At 43.7% G+C, this 27,130-nt stretch overlaps 1 protein-coding gene and 1 long non-coding RNA gene across 15 annotated transcripts in view; one reads left to right on the top strand and one right to left on the bottom strand.

The window, feature by feature from the left end:
• TENM3 (teneurin transmembrane protein 3) overlaps positions 1 to 3,151 on the top strand; it is a 1,065,662-nt gene extending 1,062,511 nt beyond the window's left edge. For all 13 annotated transcript variants that reach the window (XM_069977777.1, XM_069977778.1, XM_069977779.1 and 10 more), the window contains one exon: positions 603 to 3,151. In XM_069977777.1, coding sequence (XP_069833878.1) covers positions 603 to 1,358 — 756 coding nt within the window. In that variant the 3' untranslated portion in view covers positions 1,359 to 3,151. The remainder of the gene's footprint in view (positions 1 to 602) is intronic.
• LOC138797515 (uncharacterized) overlaps positions 1 to 27,130 on the bottom strand; it is a 71,629-nt gene that overhangs the window by 23,478 nt on the left and 21,021 nt on the right. The window lies entirely within an intron of this gene.

Genomic DNA, 27,130 nt, shown 5'->3' with positions numbered 1-27,130 from the left:
CATTGATGGGAATGGGTCAGGCATCAGTTTCCTGCACAACCTGGAGGCCAGGAGAGCTGCTATGCAGGAAAAGGGGATGTCACGCTAAACAAGGACTCTTCCTTTCCCATGATTGATGGCCATGTCAGAGCTCAAACCCTCACATAGTATAAAGTGATACTATATCTTAGTCATATGCCATCACTTTATAAAATGTCAAAACTGTTTTAAAGCTAAGCAAAGTATGAATTACTAATCCTTACATAATCCACTATCTTAAAATAAACCCATGTCACAGTTATTTTTTTGGTTGACTTTTAAGTCAGTATTTGTCTTTGATATACAAGCTTATAAAGATGAAGGTGTACCCTTTACATAACATATTCGTTGTAGAGCAAACACTTTTCTAATATAAGTAGAAGCAAAGCAAATGCACGGAGGAAAAAAGTCAAATTACTCAATGTTATTGACCGTAAATAAAAGTAAAGTATACAGCACAGTGACAGCTTATTGTGACTTGTGCAGGAGGAAAACAAGAAAATAACATGTCCAAAATGTAATGCATTTATGTGACTTTTTAGTTTCCAAATAAATAATTTACAACTTAACTATTTGTCTTTCAGCCACTTTCTGGAGTGCAACAGCAAGTGTCAAGGCAAGCGAAGGCTTTCTTATCTCTGGGGAAAATCCCAGAGATTAAGATAAGCAAACATAAAACCAGAGAAGAGAAATCATGGCTGTGGTTTGCTACTGTGAAATCACTGATCGGAAAAGGAGTCATGCTGGCTGTCAGTCAAGGCAAAGTCATCACTAATGTTCTCAATATTGCGAATGAGGACTGCATCAAGGTCGCAGCAGTTCTCAATTCTGCCTTCTACCTAGAGAACCTCCATTTCACCATAGAAGGACGAGACACTCACTATTTCATCAAAACCACTACTCCTGAAAGCGACCTTGCCACCCTGAGGTTGACCAGTGGCCGCAAAACCTTAGAAAATGGCATCAATGTAACAGTCTCCCAGTCTACCACTGTAGTAAATGGAAGAACTCGCAGGTTTGCCGACGTGGAAATGCAATATGGTGCTCTGGCCTTGCATGTGCGTTACGGCATGACACTCGATGAAGAGAAAGCTCGGATCCTAGAGCAAGCAAGACAAAGAGCTCTTTCTCATGCCTGGGCCAGGGAACAACAGAGAGTAAGGGATGGTGAAGAGGGTGCTAGGTTGTGGACTGAAGGAGAGAAAAGACAACTGCTGAGTGCTGGCAAAGTACAAGGATATGATGGGTACTATGTACTCTCTGTGGAGCAATACCCTGAATTAGCAGACAGCTCTTACAATATACAGTTTCTCAGACAAAGCGAGATTGGAAAAAGGTAACACAACGGCCTTGCTGAGGCTGCCAAAGAGATGTAACACTTGTGCTTCCTCTAGAAAGGGAGACGGAAACTCTTTTGCTGCATAGTTATTTGAGCCCAGACTTTACATTGGCTCAAATATCCTCTCTGTAGCACAATCTGTACTGGACTCTGTGAATGAAAGAGCCTTCCTGGGGAATGAAATTGCTGTTGGCACCCTCCCCTTTGTTTTTATGAATGACCTTAAAGGTGATCTGCTTTAAGATAATATGTTTACATATGCATATCACTGCACTTGGACTGGAGAGTAAAGCCTAAAGATTTTCCAGTAGGCTTGATCTACGTTCATCCAGGCACTGTATTAAAAGAAAAAAACAAAACAACAAACAAAAAAAAGAATCGAACCGAATATCTGTACAGTGTTTCTGAATATTATTGAAATGTTGCCCTTTGCTTACCAGGAGTAGTTTCTCGATTTCTCTCTCTTTCTCTCTGCATAGGATGTGGTATATATCATTGTTAATTTTGAAACGTGGAGCAAAATTACTGTTTATAGACAACTCAACTGCTTTTTCCGTGCTGCTTTCTAAAACGGACAAGGACAATAACTGGCACAAGTGACTTATGCTACCATGTGACTTTAAATACAGATTTTACAATGCTAACATGGTTTGCCTTGAACAAAAATATTGCAAGTAGAATTCTCTGCAAGTTTGAGCAAAGGAATTTGTTTTTGTTTTTTTCCTTTCTTTTTTTTTTCTTTTTGTAAATTATGTGAAACAAGTTGTTTATGGATTTTTATAGGAATTACAATTTACTGTACATCAAATATTAGTCTCAGAGGAGTTAATTTATGTAAAAGTGTTTCAGAAAGTTTATATATAAAATAAAATGATAAAAAAATGAATGTAAAAGCTCTTAAGGGTCCTTTTTCTATGGATAGTTTTATAGTCATTTACATTCTTCAGATGCTAGAATTAAAGTAAAGCTCATTGGACCTATAGATTTAAATAGAAAATGATCAAATATTAAAAGCAATTTTACAGTGTGAATAAATATACATATAAATGGTTTAATGAATAAGTAGAGGAAAAAAAATGTATGCTGCAATGGGTAGGAAAGCCAGGAATTGGGAAATTTCTAGCTCCTTCTGCTTGTCAGGTTATAGCGATGACTATCCTAGAAGGGACAAGCTCCAATACATTCTCAACTGCTACCCATAGAGTAGTGAATTCTACATCTAGTTGGCGCGATAGTAAAATGGGCAAGTGCAAGCCAGCAGTTGCCAGCCCTTCTCTGATGTTATATGGGACTCTAGGTATTCCTATAATATGCCTACTAACACATGGCTTACATAATCCTAGAGCTCATGTTTTGGCTTTTATCAATACTCCTACAATAGAACTTGCCGTTTTGAAGTAGCCTGTGTATACTTCTTCCTGGCACATTGTAATATTTTCAAAAATATGAACTGTTTGTTAATGCTTTTTGCCTCACCATAACATATTTTTAAGTTGTGTTCTTATTTTTTATTTTTTTTTTTAAATCAAAATCCATATCTTATGCTGTTCAGACATGTCGTAGATTGATATTCTTGACTCATAGATGAGCTGTAGGAAATCTTTGCATATCAGAAAGTTCATACTTGCCAACAATAAAAGCAGTGTTACTTGTGTACATTAGAGGCTTATGTATTACTCCAAAACTTCCAATAACTATGCTGACTTATTTTCCATTTTGAATCTTGTAAATGTTCTTTTTTTATATATATTTATTTTAATGCCTCTGTTGTTACAACTACTTATAAACCTTGGAGGTTTATCCATCCTTCTAATAAAAGTGTTTGCTTTAAAAGGCGATGAAACATAGCGGGCAGCCGTTTCTTGTTGCAGAAATGCAAATGGGACCCTATCTCTTTACACTTTGTCACTGTGCTCTGGGAAATGGACAGTAGTCAAAACTGTCAGTGTATAAATGTCTGAGTATCCGTTCTGTGTATAATCTCATTTTCTCTTACCTTGTGCATCCTTTGTCAGTCTGGCTGCATGAAGGTTAAAGAAGATATCAAGTTGCAGATAAATCACTAGGTTTTGTGGGATTTTTACGCATAGTATTGGATTAGTTTTATAGCATTTCTATACTTAAAACCAAATGGAGTAGATTTACAGTAATAGCAAACTAGTTACATGTCAGGGGCAGAGCAATCTATGATGGGGTGTGTGTGGTATTATACAGTACATCCATTTTATTGGCCCAGATTTACTATTGCAAATACACCAAGTTTGTGTAAGATAGCCCATAATATTTTATACCTTTATATAACACCCTTAGCTGAGCTGTTTGAGTGGCATGTTATAGAACAGGAGGAGTTAAGCAGATTGATATATATAGCAGGAGTGTCAAAGTTGCGGCCATCCAGCTGTTGCCAAACTACAATTCCCATTATGCCTAAACAGCCAAGCTTTAGATGTCCAGGCATGATTGGAATTGCACTTTTGCAACAGCTGCAGGGCTGTAGTTTGACACCTGTAATATATAGCATTATGAAAAAGTATTCAGAACTTATTTATTTATTTTTTAAAGCTTTTTTCATTTTGGGCATAGGTGTCCAGTGGGCGGTGCTACCTGGATTTGCAGCTATCTTTGTATACACACTTGCTAAATGAAGACTGTCAATCACTGGTGAGACCGCCCACTGGACTGCTATGCCCAAAATGAGCAGAGTTTTAAATTAATAAATGGCAATTTCCACCCAATAATTTCCCACAAATATATGTATTAACATGCTAATTTCCCTATAACATGCTACCTGAAGTTCAAATTGTCTGTTCAACTTGACAGGTGCCCTTTAAAGAACCCCATACTTTTTATGTCCCTGTAAAAATAAACTACTGCAGGAAGAATGGAATGTATCCCATTACAATGCCTTGGCCTTTCACAGTATTCAATGTGTTAATCAATAATACCATTGACAATGTTAATCATTAAACAAATATAGACAATAAGGGTCTCTAGGGACACCTGTCTACCAGGAATGTAATTTGCCTGCCAAAGACGAATGATTTCTGTTGAAAATGATAGACGATTTGATGAGAACATGAACGTTTCATTGTCCTTCCTACAAAGCAGTGAATTGTAACACTTCAAATGAGTTTCTAACATCTTTGATCTTGTGCTGACCACCCACTCCCCACCTCTGGTATGATTCAGGTGCCTCACAGTGATGAAGTCAGATTATCAGCAACGATTAGCAATCAATAAAAAAAAAAAAAAAAAACTTGAAACAGTTGAAAGTGTTTTTGCAGCAAATATGAATTCAAATGTATACATATACTTTCATGCCTTTCATTTCAAGTATTACAACAAAAGAGTTGGGTACCAAGATGAACTGAAATCCAAACATATCCTGTGACCTACGCATATGTGTCTGTGGGTTAAATGTGTGTCATATATATATATATATATATATATATATATATATATATATATGTATATGGCTATGTTCACACAACCTCAAAAATACAAAAATAGAGAAAAGGTATCCGATTTTGATATTTAAAAAACGTCAGTTTTTGCCGTGATTTAACACTGCAATGGCAATGCATTGAAGTCAATTGGAAGATGGACATCCAGTGCCCACAATGCATTGAATAACGGACGTTTTTACCGCGGATGTCAAAATAATAAACATGATCATTATTTTCGGACGTCTTTTGCAAACAGCAGACATTTTTTTTTTATCTGTTCACACACAGTTTTTCTTTTGTCACCGTTCTTTCTCTGTTTTTACTATTTAAAGGGGTTATCCAGTGCTACAAAAACATGGCCACTTTTCCCCCTACTGTTGTCTCCAGTTCAGGTGCAGTTTGCAATTAAGCTCTATTTACTTCAATGGAACTGAGTTTCAAAACCCCACCCAAACTGGAGACAACAGTAGGGGGAAAGTGGCCATGTTTTTGTAGCGCTGGATAACCCCTTTAATTCAATAGACTTTTCAATTAAGCCGCACCCAAAGTCTAATTAGTAACCCAAACTAGAATAATGTACAAACACCAGTCATTGCACTAAGGGGAGGCCAGACAGCTAAATGACATCCGTTATTTTAGACTCAAAATGATGGTCGTTATTTTAAACGGAGCTGAAAAAAAGTTGTGTGAACATAGCCTTTATATGTATATATGTATCATCCCTCAAAAACAAAACATATGCAAGGACATGTTCACATCACATTTTGGGCATACTTCTTAACCCCTTGCCGCATATGGACGTACCGGCACGTCCAAATCTGCATACAGTTCCTGCAGATGGACGTGCCGGTACGTCCACGGGATGACAGGGGCGCAGGAGCTGCACTCCTGTCATCCCCGGCGGGGCCCGGCTGTCAGTGATAGCCGGGCACCCGCCGCAACTGCCGAGATCCGCGCCGAGCCCGGATCCCGGCAGTTAACCCCTTAGTGACCGCCGATACGGCGGTCACTAATGGGCCGGCGCTGCAGTGCTTTTCATCTCCCCCCACCGTGAATCCACGGTGGGGGGAGATGAAATAAGTTTATCATTATTAGTGGAATGGCTGAAAACTTTTACTCAAAAGAGTTTTACTTGGAATAAATATTACATGTTAGGTCTAGACCGGAGAATTTTCAATTATTTTTTGTGTTGCATGGATGAGATGTATTTATCACCTGGTTGGACTTTAAAATGAAATGGTTGCTAAATGTATAATAAATGAACACAGGTATAAAAATGTAGAAAATAACTAGGCTTGATCGAACAGCGGAAAAAGCTAGTTTCGATCGAACTCGAACCTAGCCAGACCTTCTGCATTTAATTGCTGATGTCTTGACGGTACTTGCGGAAGGAGGAGACATCCCGGGGACCGCCTGGAATTCCAGGATACAGCTAATTACCTAGGCTGAATCCCGGAATTCCAGGCGGCCCCAGGGATGTCTCCTCCTTCTGCATGGATCGGGAAGGCATCAGGAATCAAATACGGAAGGTTCTGCTAGGTTCAAGTTCTATAGAACCTAATATTTTCCGATGTTCAATCATCTCTAATAGTGATAGCTACTAGGGGAAGCTGATAGGTAACGCACCCTGGGTGGTGGATGTAAGGGGGGGTCACCAACAAGTCAGAGTATTTAGATACAGGGTTAGGGCTGCAAACTGATAATTTGCTCCAGTTAAAAAAAAAAAACTAGTTACTACTCTATGTAGAGGTAAAATGCAAAGGCTAAAATACATTTGGACAAACTGCTCCAAATTTTGGTTTTACAAACAAAAATATACGATCCCTTGTGAGATCTCTCCATTCCAAGAGCAGACAATTACATGCTGTCAAAGTCAAAAAGGTTTTTCTTTTGATGTAAGGGATGGCTTTATAATTATGGCTGCACATTGGGGCTCATTGCAGTAGTTTACATGCTGTGAATTGTACAGTTTTGTTTAATACTACATATTTTACTTTTGGTTAGCTGTAACATGATTAGTGGTTGTTGTACTATATAAAGGCTTTTAAATGGCCACTTACATTTTGCATATCATGCAGTCACTTTACTGACGTCTTTTTGTGCACAGGTTGTGGTCAATCTTAAAAGCTGGCTACTTTATTTCTAATATTATCGTACATTATTGTATAGGTAGCACCAGTATAATGATCCAAATAAGTAGAAATGGAAAGGGCACTCAGTTTTTTTATTGAAATGTGTATTTAAAATCCATAGAACATGCTTGGCAGCTCAGCAAACGCCCCACACCTTAATAAAACGAGGTTACAGCTGTTTCACGTGCATGCATGCTTCACCATGGTCTGATAAAGTGTGCATGCGCATCAAAAAGCTGTTACTTCGTTTCATTAAGGTGTCGGGCATCTGCTGAGTTGCCCAGCATGTCCTATGGAATTTAAATACATGTTTCAATAAAAGAAAATCACATCATTAGGTGAGTGCCCTTTCCATTTCTTCATATTTGTACTATTGCATTGCATCTACATTTCAGAAGAGTAAGCACCAACCAGTGATCGAAATTTTTAGTGTGTCCATATTCGCCAAACAATCCTGTTTTCAGTTTAACCCCTTCAAGGTAGTGCCGGTGGCTTCTGTTCTTAAGCATGACCTGTCTATTGATATTACCCATCATGCACCATGGTAAGCTGCAATCCATATAAATCACTACATTTTTTATTATAGAAGTATCAGTCAGCCACCAAAGTCAGGATGCAATGAGGAACATTGGAAGATCGTTCATATTAAAGGAAAAGTCCATCGAAAATTTTTAATAAAGTATTGTCTTGCCCCCCAAAAGTTATACAAATCCCCAATATACACTTATTACGGGAAATGCTTATAAAGTGTTTTCCCCCTGCACTTCCTACTGCATCAAGGCTTCACTTCCTGGATAAAATGGTGATGTCACGACCCGACTCCCAGAGCTGTGCGGGCTGTGGCTGCTGGAGAGGATGATGGCAGGGGGACACTGAGGGACACAGGACACTGGTGGGACACTGAGAATTTCTCTGCCATCATCCTCTCCAGCAGCCACAGCCCGCACAGCTCTGGGAGTTGGGTCGTGACATCACCATTTTATCCAGGAAGTGAAGCCTTGATGCAGTAGTAAGTACAGGGAAAAGGTCACAGTATGGTCACATAATAAGTGTATATTGGTGATTTGTATAACTTTTGGGGGCAATACAATACTTTAATAAAACATTTTGCCAGACTTCTCCTTTAAGTGTTAGCTTTAAGTATGTACAGAATGCAACTTTTTTTGCTGAACAACTGGGTTTGTATTGTGACCGATCCTATTAGACAAATATCAGTAAAATACCAAAATAAATATTGTTAATATCATAACCATTGTTAAATTGGGCACACTTTGTGTACTGGTGTAAGAACTAGTATAAGTGCATCTAATATACAGCATAGCAGTATGTGCTAGTATGTACACACACTTGAGTTTTCAATCATAAGAATTTTTAAAAAGGAAAGAAAAACTTAGCTTTTTGCATCTAAAGGACATTAGGATAAGTCCATATGGCATGGTTTCATAATCTGGCAAAGGCTATGTTCACACAACGTCAAAAATATTGAAAAGGCGGAAGATTCATATTTTAAAAAACGTCAGTTTTTGCTGAGATTTAACTGACTGACATGGCAATGCATGGAAGTCAATGGAAAGACGGACGTCCAATGCACACAGTGTATTGAGCAACGGACGTTTTTGCCGCGGGCGTCAAAATAATGAACATGATCATTATTTTCGGACGTCTTTTGCAAACAGCGGACGTTTTTAATTATTTAAAAAACAAAAAAGTCCAACAGCACCTTGGAGATTCTGCGATAATGGCCAGCAATAAGATAAAGGATGCATGCAGGTATGCTCACAATCCTAGGTATGAGCACTACGAACTTCAAAAGAAAAGGTTTCCCACAGCATCAAGGATGAAAGTAGTGTGTTTATTCACACATCAAGGTACACAAAAAAATGCAACGTTTCGGCCTACTGGCCTTTGTCAAGCATGCTTGACAAAGGCCAGTAGGCCGAAATGTTTTACAAGAGAAAGTTTTGTAGTCAGCTCACCCACTCAGCCTTGCTTCACCTGTTATATGGATCTCCGTAGCTTAAGAGCTCGCAGGTGCTGTATTGCGGGCCGCAACCCGACTAATCCCGAGTAGAGAAAACGTATGCATCCGCAGCTTTTATAAAAATAAGTAACTTTTATTGAACCTCACAAAAATAAAATAACAAAACAAAAAGTTTTGTTATTTTATTTTTGTGACGTTCAATAAAAGTTACTTATTTTTATAAAAGCTGCGGATGCATACGTTTTCTCTACTCAGGCCGAAATGTTGTATTTTTTGTGTACCCTGATGTGTGAATAAACACACTACTTTCATCCTGGATGCTGTGGGTCTTTAGTTTTTTATTATTTGTTTACACACAGTTTTTCTTTTGTCACTGTTCTTTCTCCGTTTTTACTATTAAATTCCAATGGACTTTTCAATCAAGCCGCATCCAAAGGGCAATTAGTAACCCAAAACTAGAATAATGTACCAACAGCTGTCATTGCACTAAGAGGAAGCCAGGCTGCTAAATGACGTCCGTTATTTTAGACTCAAAATAGCAGACGTCATTTTAACCCCTTCACGTCAGCAATCTGTATATATACGTTCCTATTGCACATGCCCTGTGCAGTAGGAATGTATATATACGTTCCTGCTTTGACGGGGCTTTATGATGAGAGCGGCATCGCTGCAGGGATAGCGATCCCGCTGTCATCTGAGTACAGCATCGGAGATAATGAGAATTAGCTGCGATCCCGCAGCTGACTCCCAATAACCCCTTAGTGACAACCGAAATGGCCGCTGTATTTCATCTCCCCCCACCGTGAATCCACGGTGGGGGGAGATGAAATAAGTAAAATCAGACCCCAGATCAGCCCCCCTAGTGCCCCGGTAACTAACCCCCCCTCCCTGCGGCGGCCATCAGATCCAAGATGGCCACCGCCATCACTGTGAACAGAGTATATCTGTTCACAGTGATCTCCTAGTAAAAATGAAATGAAAACCCCATGCTCTCCGCCACCGGAGGTAGCAGAGAGCATGGGGCAGTGATCGGGGACCCCCCTGTGTGGTCCCGGTACAAGCGATCAGCGGTATATACTATATACCGCTGATCGCTTGTACCATGTGCTCCAGGCACTTTTTATCCCGTCAACATAAATGATTGGTGACAGGGGATAAAAAGTGATGTGCCCCCACCCCCCAAGTCGCCCCCCACCCCCCTGTCACCCCCGTCCCCCAGTCACCCTCCCCTACCCCATATACTCACCTGATACTCACCTGATCCTGGAGCTCCTTCCTCCTCGACGTCCTGGCTGGTTATGAAGTGCGCATGCGCTCCACAACCAGCCAGCTCTGAAAATTTTAAGTGACAGAGACCAATTTGGTCTCTTTCACTGAACTATGATTACTGTGATAGAAAATATCACAGTAATCATAGTAATACAGTAAAAATGAATGTATAAAGTACAAAAAGTGACAAACATACAAAAAAATAAAACACACACTTTTTTATTATAGTAATAATTGCAGTTTACTCCCAAATTACCCCGATCCCCCCCCCCCCAGATTACCCGTAACCACCGCAGGTTGCCCGTAACCACCCCAGGTTGTCCGTAATCACATCAGATTGCACGTAACCCCCCAGATTACACGTAACCACCGCACGTTGCCTGAACCACCGCACGTTGCCTGTAACCACCGCACGTTGCCAGTGACCCCCTCTAGATTGTCCGTAATCACCCCAGATTGCCTGTAACCACCCCGAATTACATGTACCCACCCAGATTACCTATAAGCACTTCAGTCTATCCGTAACAATTCTAGTTTGTCTGTAAACCCTTTAGGTTGCCCGTAACCACCGCAGGTTGCCCGTAATCATGCCAGATTACATGTAACCCCCCAGATTGCATGCAACCACTGCAGGTTGCCTCTGACCACCGCACGTCGCCTCTGACCACCGCACGTCGCCTCTGACCACCGCACCTTGCCACTGACCACCGCACCTTGCCACTGACCACCGCACCTTGCCTCTGACCACCGCACCTTGCCTCTGACCACCGCACCTTGCCTCTGACCACTGGAGCTTGTCTCTAACCACCACAAATTGCCAATGACCCCCTCCAGATTGCCCGTAACCACGCCAGATTACAGGTACCCACCTCAGATTACCTATAAGCACTTCAGTTTATCCGTAACCACAGCAGGTTGCCTGTAACCAGGTTGTGTGTGACCACCAGAGATTGTCTGTAACCACCCAAGATTGTCCGTAACCACCCCAGATTGTCCGTAACCACCCCAGATTGTCCGTAACCACCCCAGATTGTCTGTAACCACCCCACGTTGCCTGTAACCACAGCAGGTTGCCTGTAACCACCCTAGATTGTTTCTAACCACAGCAGGTTGTCCGTATCCACCCCTCATTGCCCGTAACCACCCCAGGTGGCCTCTAACCACCCCAGGTTGCCGTAGCCACAGCAGGTTGCCCGTGACCACCCTATGTTGACCGTATCCACCCCAGATTACCCGTAACCACCCCAGATTACCTGGAACCACCTCAGACTGCCCGTAACCACCTCCAGATTACCCGGAACCACCCCTGACTGTCCGAAACCACCCCAGACTGTCTGTAACCACCCCACATTACCTGTAATCTCATTTTTTTATTTTATTTTAGTAACTGCGCTATTCTAATAACTATTACTAGCTGCGGTTTTGCTTCAGCAAATTACCCCTAGATTAATTCTTTAAGGTGTTTAGTTTCCAAAATGGGGTCACTTATGGGGGTTTCCAGTATAAAAACCTCCTAAATCAAGTTAAAAAAAGAACTGGTCCCTAAAAAAAAATCAGTTTTGGAAACTTTCACGAAAATGTGGTAATTTGCTGATAAATTTTTAAACCCTAAAAAAGTAAAATATATTTATGAAATGAAGCCAGAATAAAGAGGACATATCGGTAATGTGACTTAGTAACTAATTTATGTGATACAACTTTCTTTTTTTAGAAGCAGAGAATTTCAAAGTTTATAAAATGCTAATTTTTTAAATTTTTCATGATATTTTGATGTTTTTCACAAAAAACACACAAAATAGTGACCAAATTTTGCCACTAATATAAAGTGCCATATGTGACGAAAAAACTATCTCAGAATCGCTAGCATACGTTAAAGCATCACTGAGCTATAAGCGCATAAAGTGAGACAGGTCAGATTTTGAAAAATGAGCCTGGTCTTTTAGGTGCAAATAGGCTTGGTCTTGAAGGGGTTAAACGGAGCTGAAAAATTGTTGTGTGAACATAGCCAAATAGTATAAGCACTAAGGCTATGCTCACACTACGTGAAGAGGTCTTTGCACGGATCATTTTTGGCCGCAGGGTTCTGATGCGGGCACATCAGCGCGCGCCTGCATCAGAACCTCCCACAGCACACAATGAAGCAAGCGGCCGGAGCCGCTCACTTCATTGTGTGAACTGAAAGGTCTTTCTGCGGCCGCAATTCACTAAATTGCAGCCGCAGAAAACTGACATGTCAGTTATTTGCGGCCCCTTAATGGATCCAGGCTTAAGTGTATACAATGTGTATACGCTCCGGCCGGGATCCCATACAAGAAAAGACAGTTCCACACCATACAAAGTATGGTCGTTGTTGCCATCGGCAAAAACGGCCGTCCTTTAAGTAGTGTGAACATAGCCTAAGTCCAGCACTGTACATTTATGGCATTTCTTCTTCCTTATATTGCATGAGGCCTGTGGGCTTTAGGTACAGGAGAAGACTGGCTGACATTAGCATACTGCAGATGCATGTTTGCCCCCGTATTACTGTTGCAGTTCTCAGCATGACTGTGGATCTGCTGTCAGCTGCGGACAGCTGTCAGTTCAGGTCATCGGACCTGCAGTCAGACAGGGACCTGCGGCTGGAAGACAGATCCGTATTATGCTAGAATCCCTTAACTGGAGTCTCTGCTTAGAATCTCTAGAGTGCTTATAAAGTACAGTAGCAATGCTGTCAAGGATGTCAAATTTTGTATATTTAGTGCACTCTTGAGTTGCATCCATATCAATGCCATTGCCCTTGACAACTGGTAAGGTAGCCTCTAATCTTAAAAATAAAAATAATGGGTATACAGGTAGTTCAGTCCAGTCCAGTCTAGTCCAGCAACAGAACATTTTTTCCAAATACAAGGGAAGTGGGAAAAAATACCAAACCCTATCAACTCACCTCTCCTGGTGCCTCTGCTGTGATGGATCACCACTCCAGGACCCCCGCCAGGCTCCGTGATATCCACTTGAGCCAACGTTATGACCCGATTGATGGACAGCCCTTTCAGCGAATCAGTGACTGGGGTGGGATGATTGGCTAAAGGGGCTTTCCATCAGCCGGGACGGGCATTTCCTCTGAAGTCGTGACATCATCACAACATGGGGGAACATGCCTTTTAGCGGGGAGCCGGGAGATGTAAGGACTGCTTGTTATCCTCTCCCCTGATCCTGCCGCCTGTGGGCTCCTTCATACGGCCAGACCTCTCCTTTAACTAAAGGCGGAAGCAGGTCCCCAACTATCCCAGGTCTCCTCAGTCCTCATGGGGAAAACATTGCACACTTCTTACCATTATGCTCAACTGTGTTCTATGTATCATTTGAAGGACCCAGAATAAAAAAACAGAAACTGTCATTTTAAAATCTTAACAATAGACTGTTATGGACATTGGAGTATATTTCATGCTTCTCTTCTGTGTCACAGCTGCTTCCACCATTCCTTTTATATCAAGAACACATCCATTTAATAAATGAGAGTGTTTGAGTTCCCTGGATGTTAGCGGGAACACCTCCTGTGCCTGGCCAGGTTACAGCTCTGCACTTAATGCTCTTTCAGGAAGTTGTCTAGTAATAAGCCAGTCCACCAACGGTATATGACTCATTTGTTTATGAGAGGCTCTTGGCTGTGCTTTACCAATATAACCCAACTATGTGTGCACCGCCTCTATCACTGCCAAGTGACAGCCTGCAGATTTTCTATGTCCTCTTTGGGTAAGAAATGAAAAGCTGAAATAAAAACATCATTTTGCAGGAGATCTGTGTATTGCGGTCTTCTCACTTAAGCTTTTTTTGATAACTTGTTTTGTCGTCTGGATTTTGGAAAACTTCCTGCAACCATGAAATTGCTACAATGCTTTTATGATTTAATGGAAACGTAACAAACGTAACGAGAAAAGCCTTGTCTTCTTCGATGCCATGCTCTGGTATCACATTTGTTGAGGAGCGATGCACCATGTCGCTTGAAAATAGCACGGTAAATGCTTCCTCAGTGTGCCATTAAATCTTTAGATTTCCCTGTGTTGTGTTCCTTATAGTCTGCACAGGATACCAGGACAGTGGCCACTACAAAAACTAAGCTGATTAACTGCTTCAATACCAGTGGAAAACTGAGAGGAGGGGTAGACACAGACCACTGCCCTTCATTTCTGTAAAGAAGAGATTTGCATTCCCATTAGTAAGCTTGTGCTATGAAAGAATAATTCTGCTTAAGTCAGTCTGCAGTAACAGGTGCAGTGAGATCTTATAGATCTTTTAGCCCCTACATGTACCCTACCCACAGTACATAGAGTTCATGATTTAATACAACATATAATAATAGGGATGTTTACATTTACAATTGGGTATAACCTATGGGTAAAGGGTCATACACATCATGGTTGTGCCCACCATGACATGGATATTTTGGCAATGCTCCGTGCCACACAAAAGAATGGGTAAACCATTGTACAGCCTGTAGTTGCAGCATGGATCACCTATTCTCAATAAATGGGTCCATGCTAATGCAGATGGTTATGAATGGACCTGTCTATAGCTGAAGGTCTGCGGCTATGAAGAAGACAAAAAATGTGTAAATTGGGTCATAAAGTTTTAGGTGATTTAGGTCAGGAGGTGAGAACTCCTGGCAGAAGAGGGTTTTTGGAGGAGCTGGGGTAGCAAACACAACACAGTCAAGTCTGCTTATACACAAGAATGGGCAGCTGGCTTGCAGGAAATGTTTTCTTTTCAGTCTGACACAGTGCTCTCTGCTGACATCTCTGTCCGAGACAGGAACTGTCCAGAGCAGGAGAGGTTTTCTATGGGGATTCCTATAGAAAGCCTCTCCTACTCTGAATAGGCCACACCACTTTGACTTGCCTGCTACAGGTCAAATGATAATTTTTTACTCCAGCCAAGGCTCCGGGCACATTTTAAAAGATTTTTTTTGTTTAAGGGGAAATTGCCAGGAGCCCTTTATAGCCCTTTATATACTATATATCCCGACAGTTCTGCACTGTTTATGTAAATTGTAGCCTATGCACATTAGAAATAAACTAAAAAACTTTAAACATCCTAAATACCTAATAGTCAAACTGAGATGTCATGTGATCAGACTGTATACAGAACTTGGTTATATACAACATTTGCAGTTTTATATACAGAGCCTGGTTATATACAACATTGTCAGTGTTATATACAGCCTGGTTATATGCAACATTGTCCGTGTAATAGACAGCCTTGTTATATACTACATTGGTAGTGTTATGCTGAGCCTGGTTATATACAACATTGGCACTGTTATATACAGAGCCTGGTTATATACAACATTGGCAGTGTTATATACAGCCTGGTTATATGCAACTTTGGCAGTGTAATATACGGTCTGATTATATGCAACATTGGCGGTGCATCATCATAATCTGGCCCTTTTAGGCACTACCTTTCATCCTTGGTGAGAAAAACACAGAAGAGGTTTAAAAATTTCTAATACTGTATTCACCCCCCCCCCTGAAGTTAGCGCTCGTACTGTATACACTCCCCCTCCCCATGCAGGTACTCCTATACTGTACACTCCCTCCCTGCAGGTAGCCCCCATATTGTATACACTCCCACCCCTGCGGGTAGCCCCCATACTCTATACCCCCCATTTTGCCGGTAGTCCCTATATTGTATACACTCCACCCCCGCATGTAGCCCCCATACCGTATACACTCCCCCTTCTTGCAGGTTGCCCCCATACTGTTTACACTCCACTCCAAAGGTAGCCCCCGTACTGTATACACTACCCCCCTTCTTGCAGGTTGCCCCCAGACTGTATACACTTCACCCCACAGATAGCCCCCATACGCTATGCACCCCCACCCCTGTGGGTAGCCCCCATACTCTATACACTCCCCAACTTTCAGGTATCCCCCATACTCTATACACCCCCTCCTGCAGGTAGTCCCTATACTGTATACACTTCACCCCACAGATAGCCCCCATACGCTATGCACCCCCACCCCTGTGGGTAGCCCCCATACTCTATACACTCCCCCCACTTGCAGGTAGTCCCCATACTCTATACACCCCCTCCTGCAGGTAGTCCCTATACTGTATACACTCCACCCCTGCAGGTAGTAGCCCCCATACTGTATACACTCCCCCCTTGTAGGTAGCCCCCATACTGTATACATTCCCCCCCTTCTTGCAGGTTGTCCCCATACTGTATACACTCCCCCTGCAGGAAGCCCCTATACTGTATACACTCCACCCCCGCAGGTAGCCCCCATACTGTATACACTTCACCCCTGCAGATTGCTGCTATACTGTATACACTCCACCCCCGCAGGTATCCCCCATACTGTATACACTCCCCCCCTGCAGGTAGCCCCAATACTGTATACACTCCCCCCTGCAGGTATCCCCTATACTGTATACACTCCCCCCCTTGCAGGTAGCCCCCATACTGTATACACTCCCTCCTTCTTGCAGGTTGCCCCCATACTGTATACACTCCCCCCTGCAGGTAGCCCCCATACTGTATACACTCCCCCTGCAGGTATCCCCTATACTGTATACACTGCCCCCCTTGCATATAGCCCCCATACTGTATACACTCCCCCCCTTCTTGCAGGTTGCCCCCATACTGTATACACTCCACCCCTGCAGGTAGCCCCTATACTGTATACACTCCACCCCCGCAGGTAGCCCCCATACTGTATACACTTCACCCCTGCAGATTGCTCCTATACTGTATACACTCCACCCCCGCAGGTATCCCCCATACTGTATACACTCCCCCCTGCAGGTAACCCCAATGCTGTATACACTCCCCCCTGCAGGTATCCCCTATACTGTATACACTCCCCCCCCCTTGCAGGTAGCCCCCATACTGTATACACTAACCCCCCTTCTTGCAGGTTGCCCCCATACTGTATACACTCCCCCCTGCAGGTAGCCCCCATACTGTATACACTCCCCCCTGAAGGTATCCCCTATACTGTATACACTGCCCCCTTGCATATAGCCCCCATACTGTATAAACTCCTCCCTTCTGGTAGCCCCCAATGCTGTATACACCCTCCTCCCCCAGGTAGCTTCCATGCTGTATACATTCCCTAACACCCCCTTACTGTATACATTCCCCATCACCACCAAGCACCTTACTGTATACACTGTATATGCACTGTACACTGTCACTATATTAATTTCTGTGTATGTTGTGAGGCAGCTGGCCCTAGCAACCAGATTCCAGCTCCCTTTGAAAATGAAAGTAGTAATCCTATTGGTCGCTGAGGCTTTCAACTGCCATTTCTGCTGGGCAGCTGCAGCACTAGTTATATCACCTGTGCAGTGTGGAGATTCTCCCATTCATCTCTATGGGGCGCTCCTCCCCCTCCCCTCCTGTACATCTGGCAAGGATGGGACCTTTGCTCTAACCTTCCCAGGCACCCAATATATCTGTGGGCCAAATTTGGGGTCAAACGGTTTAGGCGTTTGGAAGTCTATAGAGAAGAGACAGACAGACAGAGAGACTTTCATTTTTATGATATATATAATTTGAAAATCTGTAGTAGTTTTATTAGACTGTGGAGTGCTATAGTATATTGCACAATTGATGCTATTTAATAGTAACTCCAATTTCATCACACACTTCAACTTGGATAACTATCACTAATGATGTTGATTTCAATCTGTCTAAACAGCAGGCAATAAAGCTCAAGACACACTTGTTGCTTTTGACAGCTACTTACTGATGTAAAGGTGTCAGCATATACTGTATCTGTGCAGGGTCATTGCACTGGAGCCAGGGCCGTCTTACCCATTGGGCATGGTAGGCGGCTGCCCGAGGGGCCCTTGCGTCCTAGGGGGCCCCTGCCCGCTGTGACAGTGGGCAGGGGCCCCCTAGGACGCAAGGGTCCCCGGGCAGCCGCCTCCCATGCCCAATGGGTAAGACGGCCCTTCCCGCCCCCCCTTCCCCTTCTCTTGCGACCGCAAGCACTTTCTTGCTTGCGGTTGCAAGAGGAAATCCGGCCCCGGCTGATGCGTCGCTCCCCGGGGGATTCTCAGGGAGCGCACGCATCAGGAACCTCAGTGCGCGTCGCTGGGGCTTCCTGTACCGGAAGTCCCGGCCTGAGCGCACACTGAGCTTCCGGATGTGTGCGCTCCCGGAGAATCCCCCAGGGAGCGACGCATCAGCCGGAGGCAGAAGAGGAGAGGAAGCAGCGACGGGGGAGCGCTGGTAGGTGAGTTGGGTGTTGTTTTTTTTTATCTGCTGTGCAGGGGGGAGCCATCTTTAAGGGGGGAATACGGGGGAGCCATCTATAAGGGGGGATACAGAGGGGAGCCATCTATAGGGGGGATAAAGGGGGGGGCCATCTATAGGGGGGATACAGGGGGGAGCCATCTATAGGGGAGATACAGGGGGAGCCATCTATAGGGGGGAATACGAGGGAGCCATCTATAAGGGGGGACACAGGGGGGAGCCATCTATAGAGGGGGATACAGGGGGGAGCCATCTATAGGGGGGATACAGGGGAATTCATCTATAAGGGGGGAATACGGGGGAGCCATCTATAAGGGGGGATACAGGGGGGAGCCATCTATAGGGGGGATACAGGGGGGAGCCATCTATAGGGGGGATACAGGGGGAGCCATCTATAGGGGGATACAGGGGGAGCCATCTATAGGGGGGGTTCAGGGGGGAGCCATCTATAGGGGGGATACAGGGGGGAGCCATCTATAGGGGGGGATACAGGGGGGAGCCATCTATAGGGGGGATACAGGGGGAGCCATCTATAGGGGGGGATACAGGGGGGAGCCATCTATAGGGGGGATACAGGGGGAGCCATTTATAGGGGGGGATACAGGGGGGAGTCATCTATAGGGGGATATAGGGGGGAGCCATCTATAGGGGGGATACAGGGGGGAGCCATCTATAGGGGGGGATACAGGGGGGAGCCATCTATACGAGAGCGGGGGATACAGGGGGGAGCCATCTATAGGGGGGGATACAGGGGGAGCCATCTATAGGGGGGAATACAGGGGGAGCCATCTATAGGGGGGGATACAGGGGGGAGCCATCTATACGAGAGGGGGGATACAGGGGGGAGCCATCTATAGGGGGGGATACAGGGGGTAGCCATCTATACGAGGGGGGATACAGGGGGGAGCCATCTATAGGGGGGGATACAGGTGGGAGCCATCTATATGAGGGGGGGATACAGGGGGGAGCCATCTATAGGGGGGATACAGGGGGGAGCCATCTATACGAGGGGGAGATACAGGGGGGAGCCATCTATAGGGGGGATAAAGGGGGGGGCCATCTATAGGGGGGATACAGGGGGGAGCCATCTATAGGGGAGATACAGGGGGAGCCATCTATAGGGGGGAATACGAGGGAGCCATCGATAAGGGGGGACACAGGGGGGAGCCATCTATAGGGGGGGATACAGGGGGGAGCCATCTATAGGGGGGATACAGGGGAATTCATCTATAAGGGGGGAATACGGGGGAGCCATCTATAAGGGGGGATACAGGGGGGAGCCATCTATAGGGGGGATACAGGGGGGAGCCATCTATAGGGGGGGATACAGGGGGAGCCATCTATAGGGGGATACAGGGGGAGCCATCTATAGGGGGGATACAGGGGGGAGCCATCTATAGGGGGGATACAGGGGGGAGCCATCTATAGGGGGGGATACAGGGGGGAGCCATCTATAGGGGGGAATACGAGGGAGCCATCTATAAGGGGGGACACAGGGGGGAGCCATCTATAGAGGGGGATACAGGGGGGAGCCATCTATAGGGGGGATACAGGGGAATCCATCTATAAGGGGGGAATACGGGGGAGCCATCTATAAGGGGGGATACAGGGGGGAGCCATCTATAGGGGGGATACAGGGGGGAGCCATCTATAGGGGGGGATACAGGGGGAGCCATCTATAGGGGGATACAGGGGGAGCCATCTATAGGGGGGATACAGGGGGGAGCCATCTATAGGGGGGATACAGGGGGGAGCCATCTATAGGGGGGGATACAGGGGGGAGCTATCTATAGGGGGGATACAGGGGGAGCCATCTATAGGGGGGATACAGGGGGGAGCCATCTATAGGGGGGATACAGGGGGAGCCATTTATAGGGGGGGATACAGGGGGGAGTCATCTATAGGGGGATATAGGGGGGAGCCATCTATAGGGGGGATACAGGGGGGAGCCATCTATAGGGGGGGATACAGGGGGGAGCCATCTATAGGGGGGGATACAGGGGGGAGCCATCTATACGAGAGGGGGGGATACAGGGGGGAGCCATCTATAGGGGGGGATACAGGGGGTAGCCATCTATACGAGGGGGGATACAGGGGGGAGCCATCTATAGGGGGGGATACAGGTGGGAGCCATCTATATGAGGGGGGGATACAGGGGGGAGCCATCTATAGGGGGGATACAGGGGGGAGCCATCTATACGAGGGGGAGATACAGGGGGGAGCCATCTATACGAGGGGGTAATACAGGGGGGAGCCATCTATAAGGGGGGAATACGGGGGAGCCATCTATAGGGGGGGGGATACAGGGGGGAGCCATCTATAAGGGGGGAATACGGGAGAGCCATCTATACGGGGAGGATACAGGGGGGAGCCATCTATAGGGGGGGGGATACAGGGGGAAGCCATCTATAAGGGGGTAATACAGGGGGAGCCATCTATAAGGGGGTAATACAGGGGGGAGCCATCTATAAGGGGGTAATACAGGGGGAGCCATCTATAAGGGGGTAATACAGGGGGAGCCATCTATACAGGGGAAGCCATCTATAAGGGGGGGGATACAGGGGGAGCCATCTATAAGGGGGGGGATACAGGGGGGAGCCATCTATAAGGGGTAATACAGGGGGAGCTATCTATAAGGGGCCAATACAGATGTGCAGTGTGTAGAGAGATGAGGATGGTGACAGAGTGTGGAGCCTAATATGTCTGTCTGGCAGATTCTGTGGATTCGTGGCTCGGAGAAGTTCTCATAACGGCACGGGGCAAATGGAAAAGAAGATGAAAAGGGAAGAACTCCGATCAGAGAAGACGTTCCATGTGAGTCACTTGATGTATCTGCACTGTAATGTATATGGTGTACAGAACCTGTGTAGAGCTGGGTACCTCTATATGACTGGATGAGGTGATAGTGATCTGTGTACAGTGGATTAGTCAGTAGCAGCGGTGGTGTTAGTCAGTATGCGGTGGTAATATTTGTTGCTTGTTATCTGGCATATATATAGAGAGAGAGAAGGGCAAAACAACATGTCTCATATAGACAGAGGAGCAACAACATGACTATTATATTATATATGAACCATGTTGTTTCCCTGTATACAGAATACAGGGAAACAACATGGTTCATATATAATATAATAGTCATGTTGTTGCCCCTCTGTATATATAAGACATGTTGTTTTGCCCTTCTCTATATATAAGCCATGTTGTTTCCCTGTATATTGTATTATACAGTATACATACAGGGAGACAACATGGTTCTCATATATAATAGTCATGTTGTTGCCCCTCTGTATATATGAGACATGTTGTTTTGCCCTTCTCTATATATAAGCCATGTTGTTTCCCTGTATATTGTATTATACAGTATACATACAGGGAGACAACATGGTTCATATATAATATAATAGTCATGTTGTTGCCCCTCTGTATATATGAGACATGTTGTTTTGCCCTTCTCTATATATAAGCCATGTTGTTTCCCTGTATATTGTATTATACAGTATACATACAGGGATACAACATGGTTCTCATATATAATAGTCATGTTGTTGCCCCTCTGTATAGATGAGACATGTTGCACTGGTGTGACAATAAACCCTGCAGATTGCTGTTGGAAGTGCTGTCTCCATTGCGTTTTTTGGATACTTTGAAGCCAACCTGGTCTGGTTTGGTGAGGCATGCACGCACGGTTATTTTTTGTTTTTGCGCTGCTGAAAGACTGTGTTGTGAATTAAAGTTTATGTTAACAATAATTTGTATTTTTTATTGTACGTAATTGTACTGGCTAGGGGCGGGGTTGCAAAGATGGGGGGGTTTTGATGGCGGCGGCCGCGGGGGGTGTGGCCCAATTCGCACCTCTGCCCAGGGGCCCATAATGCTGTTAAGACGGCCCTGACTGGAGCATATAGGAGAGTGATCCCTATGCACCTGGCGCCTGACTAACTAGTTTATTGTCTAGAGTGAGCGATTTTTAGAATACCCTCCTCTTATCTAACTGACTTCTAACTCCTAATAGTTGTCCAAGTACCCCATACACAGATTACTAAAGTGATAAACCACAAGGGATATCTAATTATTCTAAGGGCGTAAACATGCGCAATGACATAAAGGAATGTGGGATTCATTCACAAAGTCATCTGTTTTCGAATGGCCAGATAATACATGAATTACACCAGTAATGGATGGTTATAGAAGATATCTAAATGGAACAAAAAAGAAGATTGGTTTCTATCGACCTATTACCCACTGTCGTACATACCCGGGAGCTTAAAAGTTAACTTATTTGCCAGATATCTTTAAAAAATCAGCGATGACTGATGAAACATGTCAGATTAGGTAAGGCAGGATTTTAACCCCTTAGCGACCCATGACGTATCTGATACGTCATGGTGCCGCTCGGGGTGTTCAGAGCGGGGTCCCGCTGGGACCCCGCTCTGAACAGCGCTGATCCCGGCTGACACGTGCAACCGGGCAGTGCCTCTATTAGCCGGCGCGGGTCCCGTTGCCGCGCCGGCTAATTAAGCCTCTAAGTGCAGCTGTCAAACCTGACAGCTGCACTTAAAGGCTTCAGACCTCACGTCCCTGGTGTCTAGTGGGACGGATCTAGTGGGGGGAGATCCGTTCTTCTGCCCGTGCCGGGCCTCAGCGTCGGAATGACGCTGATCCCGGCTCGGCAATAGATTGCTATGGCCTGCAGCAGGCCATAGTAATCTATGACCGATCTAATCGATCTTTGCTGTGTATATACACAGCATTGATCTCTATGAGAGATCAGTGCTGTCTATATACAAGTCCCCCAGGGGGGCTTCTAGTTACAGTAAAAAAAAAAAGTAAAAAAGTGTTTTTATTAATAAAAAATCCCCTCCCCTAATAAAAGTCCAAATCACCCCCCTTTTCCCATTTTATAAATATAAATAAATAAATAAATAAACATATTTAGTATCGCCGCGCGCGTAATCGCCCGAACTATTAATTAATCACATTCCTGATCTCGCACGGTAAACGGCGTCAGCGCAAAAAAATTCTAAAGTGCAAAATTGAGCATTTTTGGTCGCATCAAATCCAGAAAAAATGTAATAAAAAATGATCAAAAAGTCGTATATGCGCAATCAAGGTACCGATAGAAAGAACACATCATGGCGCAAAAACTGACACCTGACACAGACCCATAGACCAAAGGATAAAAGTGCTATAAGCCTGGGAATGGAGCGATTTTAAGGAACGTATATTTGTTAACAATGGTTTGAATTTTTTACAGGCCATCAGATACAATATAAGTTATACATGTTATATATCATAGTAATCGTAACGACTTGAGGAACATGCATAACAAGTCAGTTTTACCATAGGACGGACGGCGTAAATGCAAAACTCCCCGAAATCAAAACAAATTCGTTTTTTTTTCAATTTGACAGCGCAAATGATTTTTTTCCGGTTTCGCAGCATACGTTATGGAAAAATAATGCCTGTCATTGCAAAGTAAAATTGGTTTCGCAAAAAAATAAGCGATCATATACGTCTCTAGGTGAAAAAATGCAAGCGCTATGGACTTTTAAACTTAAAATGGAATAAGCAAAAGCGCAAAAACGAAAATAGGCTTTGACCTTAAGGGGTTAAATATACCTTGTGGTTCAGCACTTTAGTAATCTGTGTATGGGGTACTTAGACAACTATTAGGAGTTAGAAGTCCGTTAGATAGGAGGAGCATATTGTGAAAAATCGCTAACTCTACACAATAGACTAGATAGTCAGTCAGTCAGGCACCCTCTGCACAGGGACCACTCTGGTGAAATGACCCTACACAGATACAGTATATGCTAATACCTTTAAATCATTGAGTAGCTGTCAAAAGCAGTGTGTCCTGAACTTTATCGCTTGCCATTTAGACAGATTGAAATCGATAATATCGCTGGCCGGGGAACATCATTAGTGACAGTTATCCAAGCTGGAGGAGTGTGTGATGAAATTGGATATACTATTACATAGCATCAATTGTGCAATATACTATAGCACTCCACAATCTACTCAAACCACAGTGGATTTTTAAATCACAGCACTATCACTCACTCTTATATTTCTTTCATTTTTATATACATTTAAGATAATGAAAGTTAAGTTTAAGCCTCTGGGGAAACTGTGACATAATACATTCCACTTGTGAATCTATTGAATTTATTCTTCCAGATTCTCTCAGCTCACCGCAGCCACTGCTGGAGCTTCTTAAACCATCTTTGCAGTGACAATGGGCTCTGTAAGCGAGCACCAATCTAGCAGATCGGTGCTCGCTTACATGGAATATTAGGCCATGTAATGCGGCCATTAGTCTGGCTTGGATAAGGGAGTGGTCTTATAAAAGAGGTGGAATTTTCGGGAAGTTTCACTGAAGTTGTTTACAGCAGCTTATCGTCAGTGGATTGCTTGACAGTGGTGGCTGGGCCATAATCCTTAAAAGATTTTATGCTTAGGCATTATCTTCCTGTTAGGGGTTCACTGTGGATCCATACAGTCCTTGACTCGGTCCCTCATGGATAATTGGTGCTCTATGGAGGATTCCAAAAACAGCATAACTGAAATCTCAGAGGCTGCAGCATTCACTTAAACTCCAATCCTTTATTACTTCAATATCACAGTTTTAGATACAAACAATGCAAAACAGACAACAATAGTTTCAACCTGCCCCCCATAGATTCACCATGCCTTATATCCACCAAGGACATAAGCAAAGGAGTGTCATTAGAAGGCACGATTAATCATGCAACCATTTAAATGTATTGTTATCGGCTGCACATCCCCTGTTTAAACAAAGAGATGTGTGGCAAATAGCGAAAAATTTTGAAGCTGCACAAAAGATTAGATCACCCGAAAAGAGGGCATTTTCCCACTCCTTTGCTGATCACTGATACTTTTACACAGGCCAGTTATCATCCGAACGAGCCTTTCTAGCAACCTTGTGTAAAATGGCCCTAATTCTATATGAGGATTGCAAAAATTGCTGAATCCCAGCAGTCATACTCCCAGTGATAAGCCTATTATACCTTTCCTGTTGATAGGAACTAACTTTTTCGGTTGCGAATACCCAATTAATTTAAACCTGAAAACCTATTCAATTTAGTAGGCCGGACACTATATATGCACTGGTTTAAACATCTGTTACCTTAATGGATAGCTGACTAATGGGTTTTATTGATAACTGAACAATAACTGAACAATATATGGCTAAAATCAGAACAAATGCAGACACCAATAACCTTCAGGCGACCTTAGTAGTGTTAGAACCTAGTCCCAATACCTCAGGCCAATGGGGACATCCATTATATTCCCCTGAGACCCCCAAGACAGTGATATGAGAAGCACTGACACAGGTAATACTGTTACAGAAGAGATGCCGTGTGATTATGCATGCAAGTATGGTTAAAATAGACCTTTTTATTAGCTTACTGTTACAGTTTGTGCTGAATTGAAAAGATAAAGCAATTTGAAACCATGCTTTGCTAAGTGCTGCATACAGCAGTATTACAAGACTCCGTGACCAAATAAAAAAACCTACCACAAAGCAAACACTATTCTAAATTAATTATTAATACTGCAAAATCAGACAATGAAAAGCTTTGTTCACGAGGCTATGGAAGAGCGAAAACAACTCATTAATCAGCAAATTAATCCCGCGCCTTCCTATAGCCATCTTTTATTTTCATGTGATTATTAATACAATTTTATGTTGCAGAAAAGCTAAATGCTGCTGAACCAGAAGTGCACAAATCGATGAAGGTCATTCCAGGCTTCCTGAACCAAAATGATCCCACAATGACCCAGTTCTTAATGTCTTAGCTGAAAGGAAGATATTTTATTCTGAACACATAATGTTGCTTAAGGGTTGGGGACCAATGATTCCTGATGATGTAGGGTCATAGCCCCATAATTAATTAATCTATACTAACAGCCAGGTTTTACGCAATTGAATGTGTATTTTAAGGGAAAAGTATTTTGCTGTATTTATTATAAATTCAGTTTATATCCAGATACTATACACGCTACCATTGTGTGTGGCCTGATTTATTGTGACCTGTGGTTCATGCTGTGCCAACCCCTGATGGAGGAATATTTTATGGAAGCATAAAAGAAAAGTAAATTCATTCTATAAAGTAATAAAGTAGTTCTTCAACCCAAGTTTTGCTTTGCATCTGTGTAATGCCTATACAGATACAGTGGTCCCTTGGTTCTGGGATGGCCATTGTAAGTTGAAACCATTGTATGTTAAGTTCATAACTCTATGGAAAACTGGTAATTGGTACTGAAGCTGCAAAATATCACCTCAATAGATAGATTAAGCAAGCCCTTACATACAACAGTCAGAAAGAATTATTGGAAGCTGTAAATACTTCCTATGTAAAAGACTGGAGTGTTTTTGAGGGTCCTGTACAGTTCCGACAGGGTCACAGAAAAATAAAATGAAGTCGTCCTTAACCAGTGCCTAAAGGAGCAGCTCATCCTGGCGCAGGTAAAGAGCAGTACAGGACATGTAGTATCCCACTGTACTGTAGAAAGGAGATACTAGACAGCCAATCACTGCATGCACTTCACTAATGCTGGTGTTTTACCAGTAAAATGTCACTTTTATTGTTCAATCATGTACTTATTCACAGGTCCTGCAGATCCTGGTTGTCTGTTAAATTTAGTTTCAAGTTACGATGGTTCAAAAAGGAA

This window comes from Dendropsophus ebraccatus, chromosome 7 (genome assembly GCF_027789765.1).
Source record: "Dendropsophus ebraccatus isolate aDenEbr1 chromosome 7, aDenEbr1.pat, whole genome shotgun sequence".
Lineage (NCBI taxonomy): Eukaryota > Metazoa > Chordata > Amphibia > Anura > Hylidae > Dendropsophus > Dendropsophus ebraccatus.
Note: the sequence above shows the minus strand (reverse complement) of the source record. Positions and strands in the feature narration are given on the sequence as shown.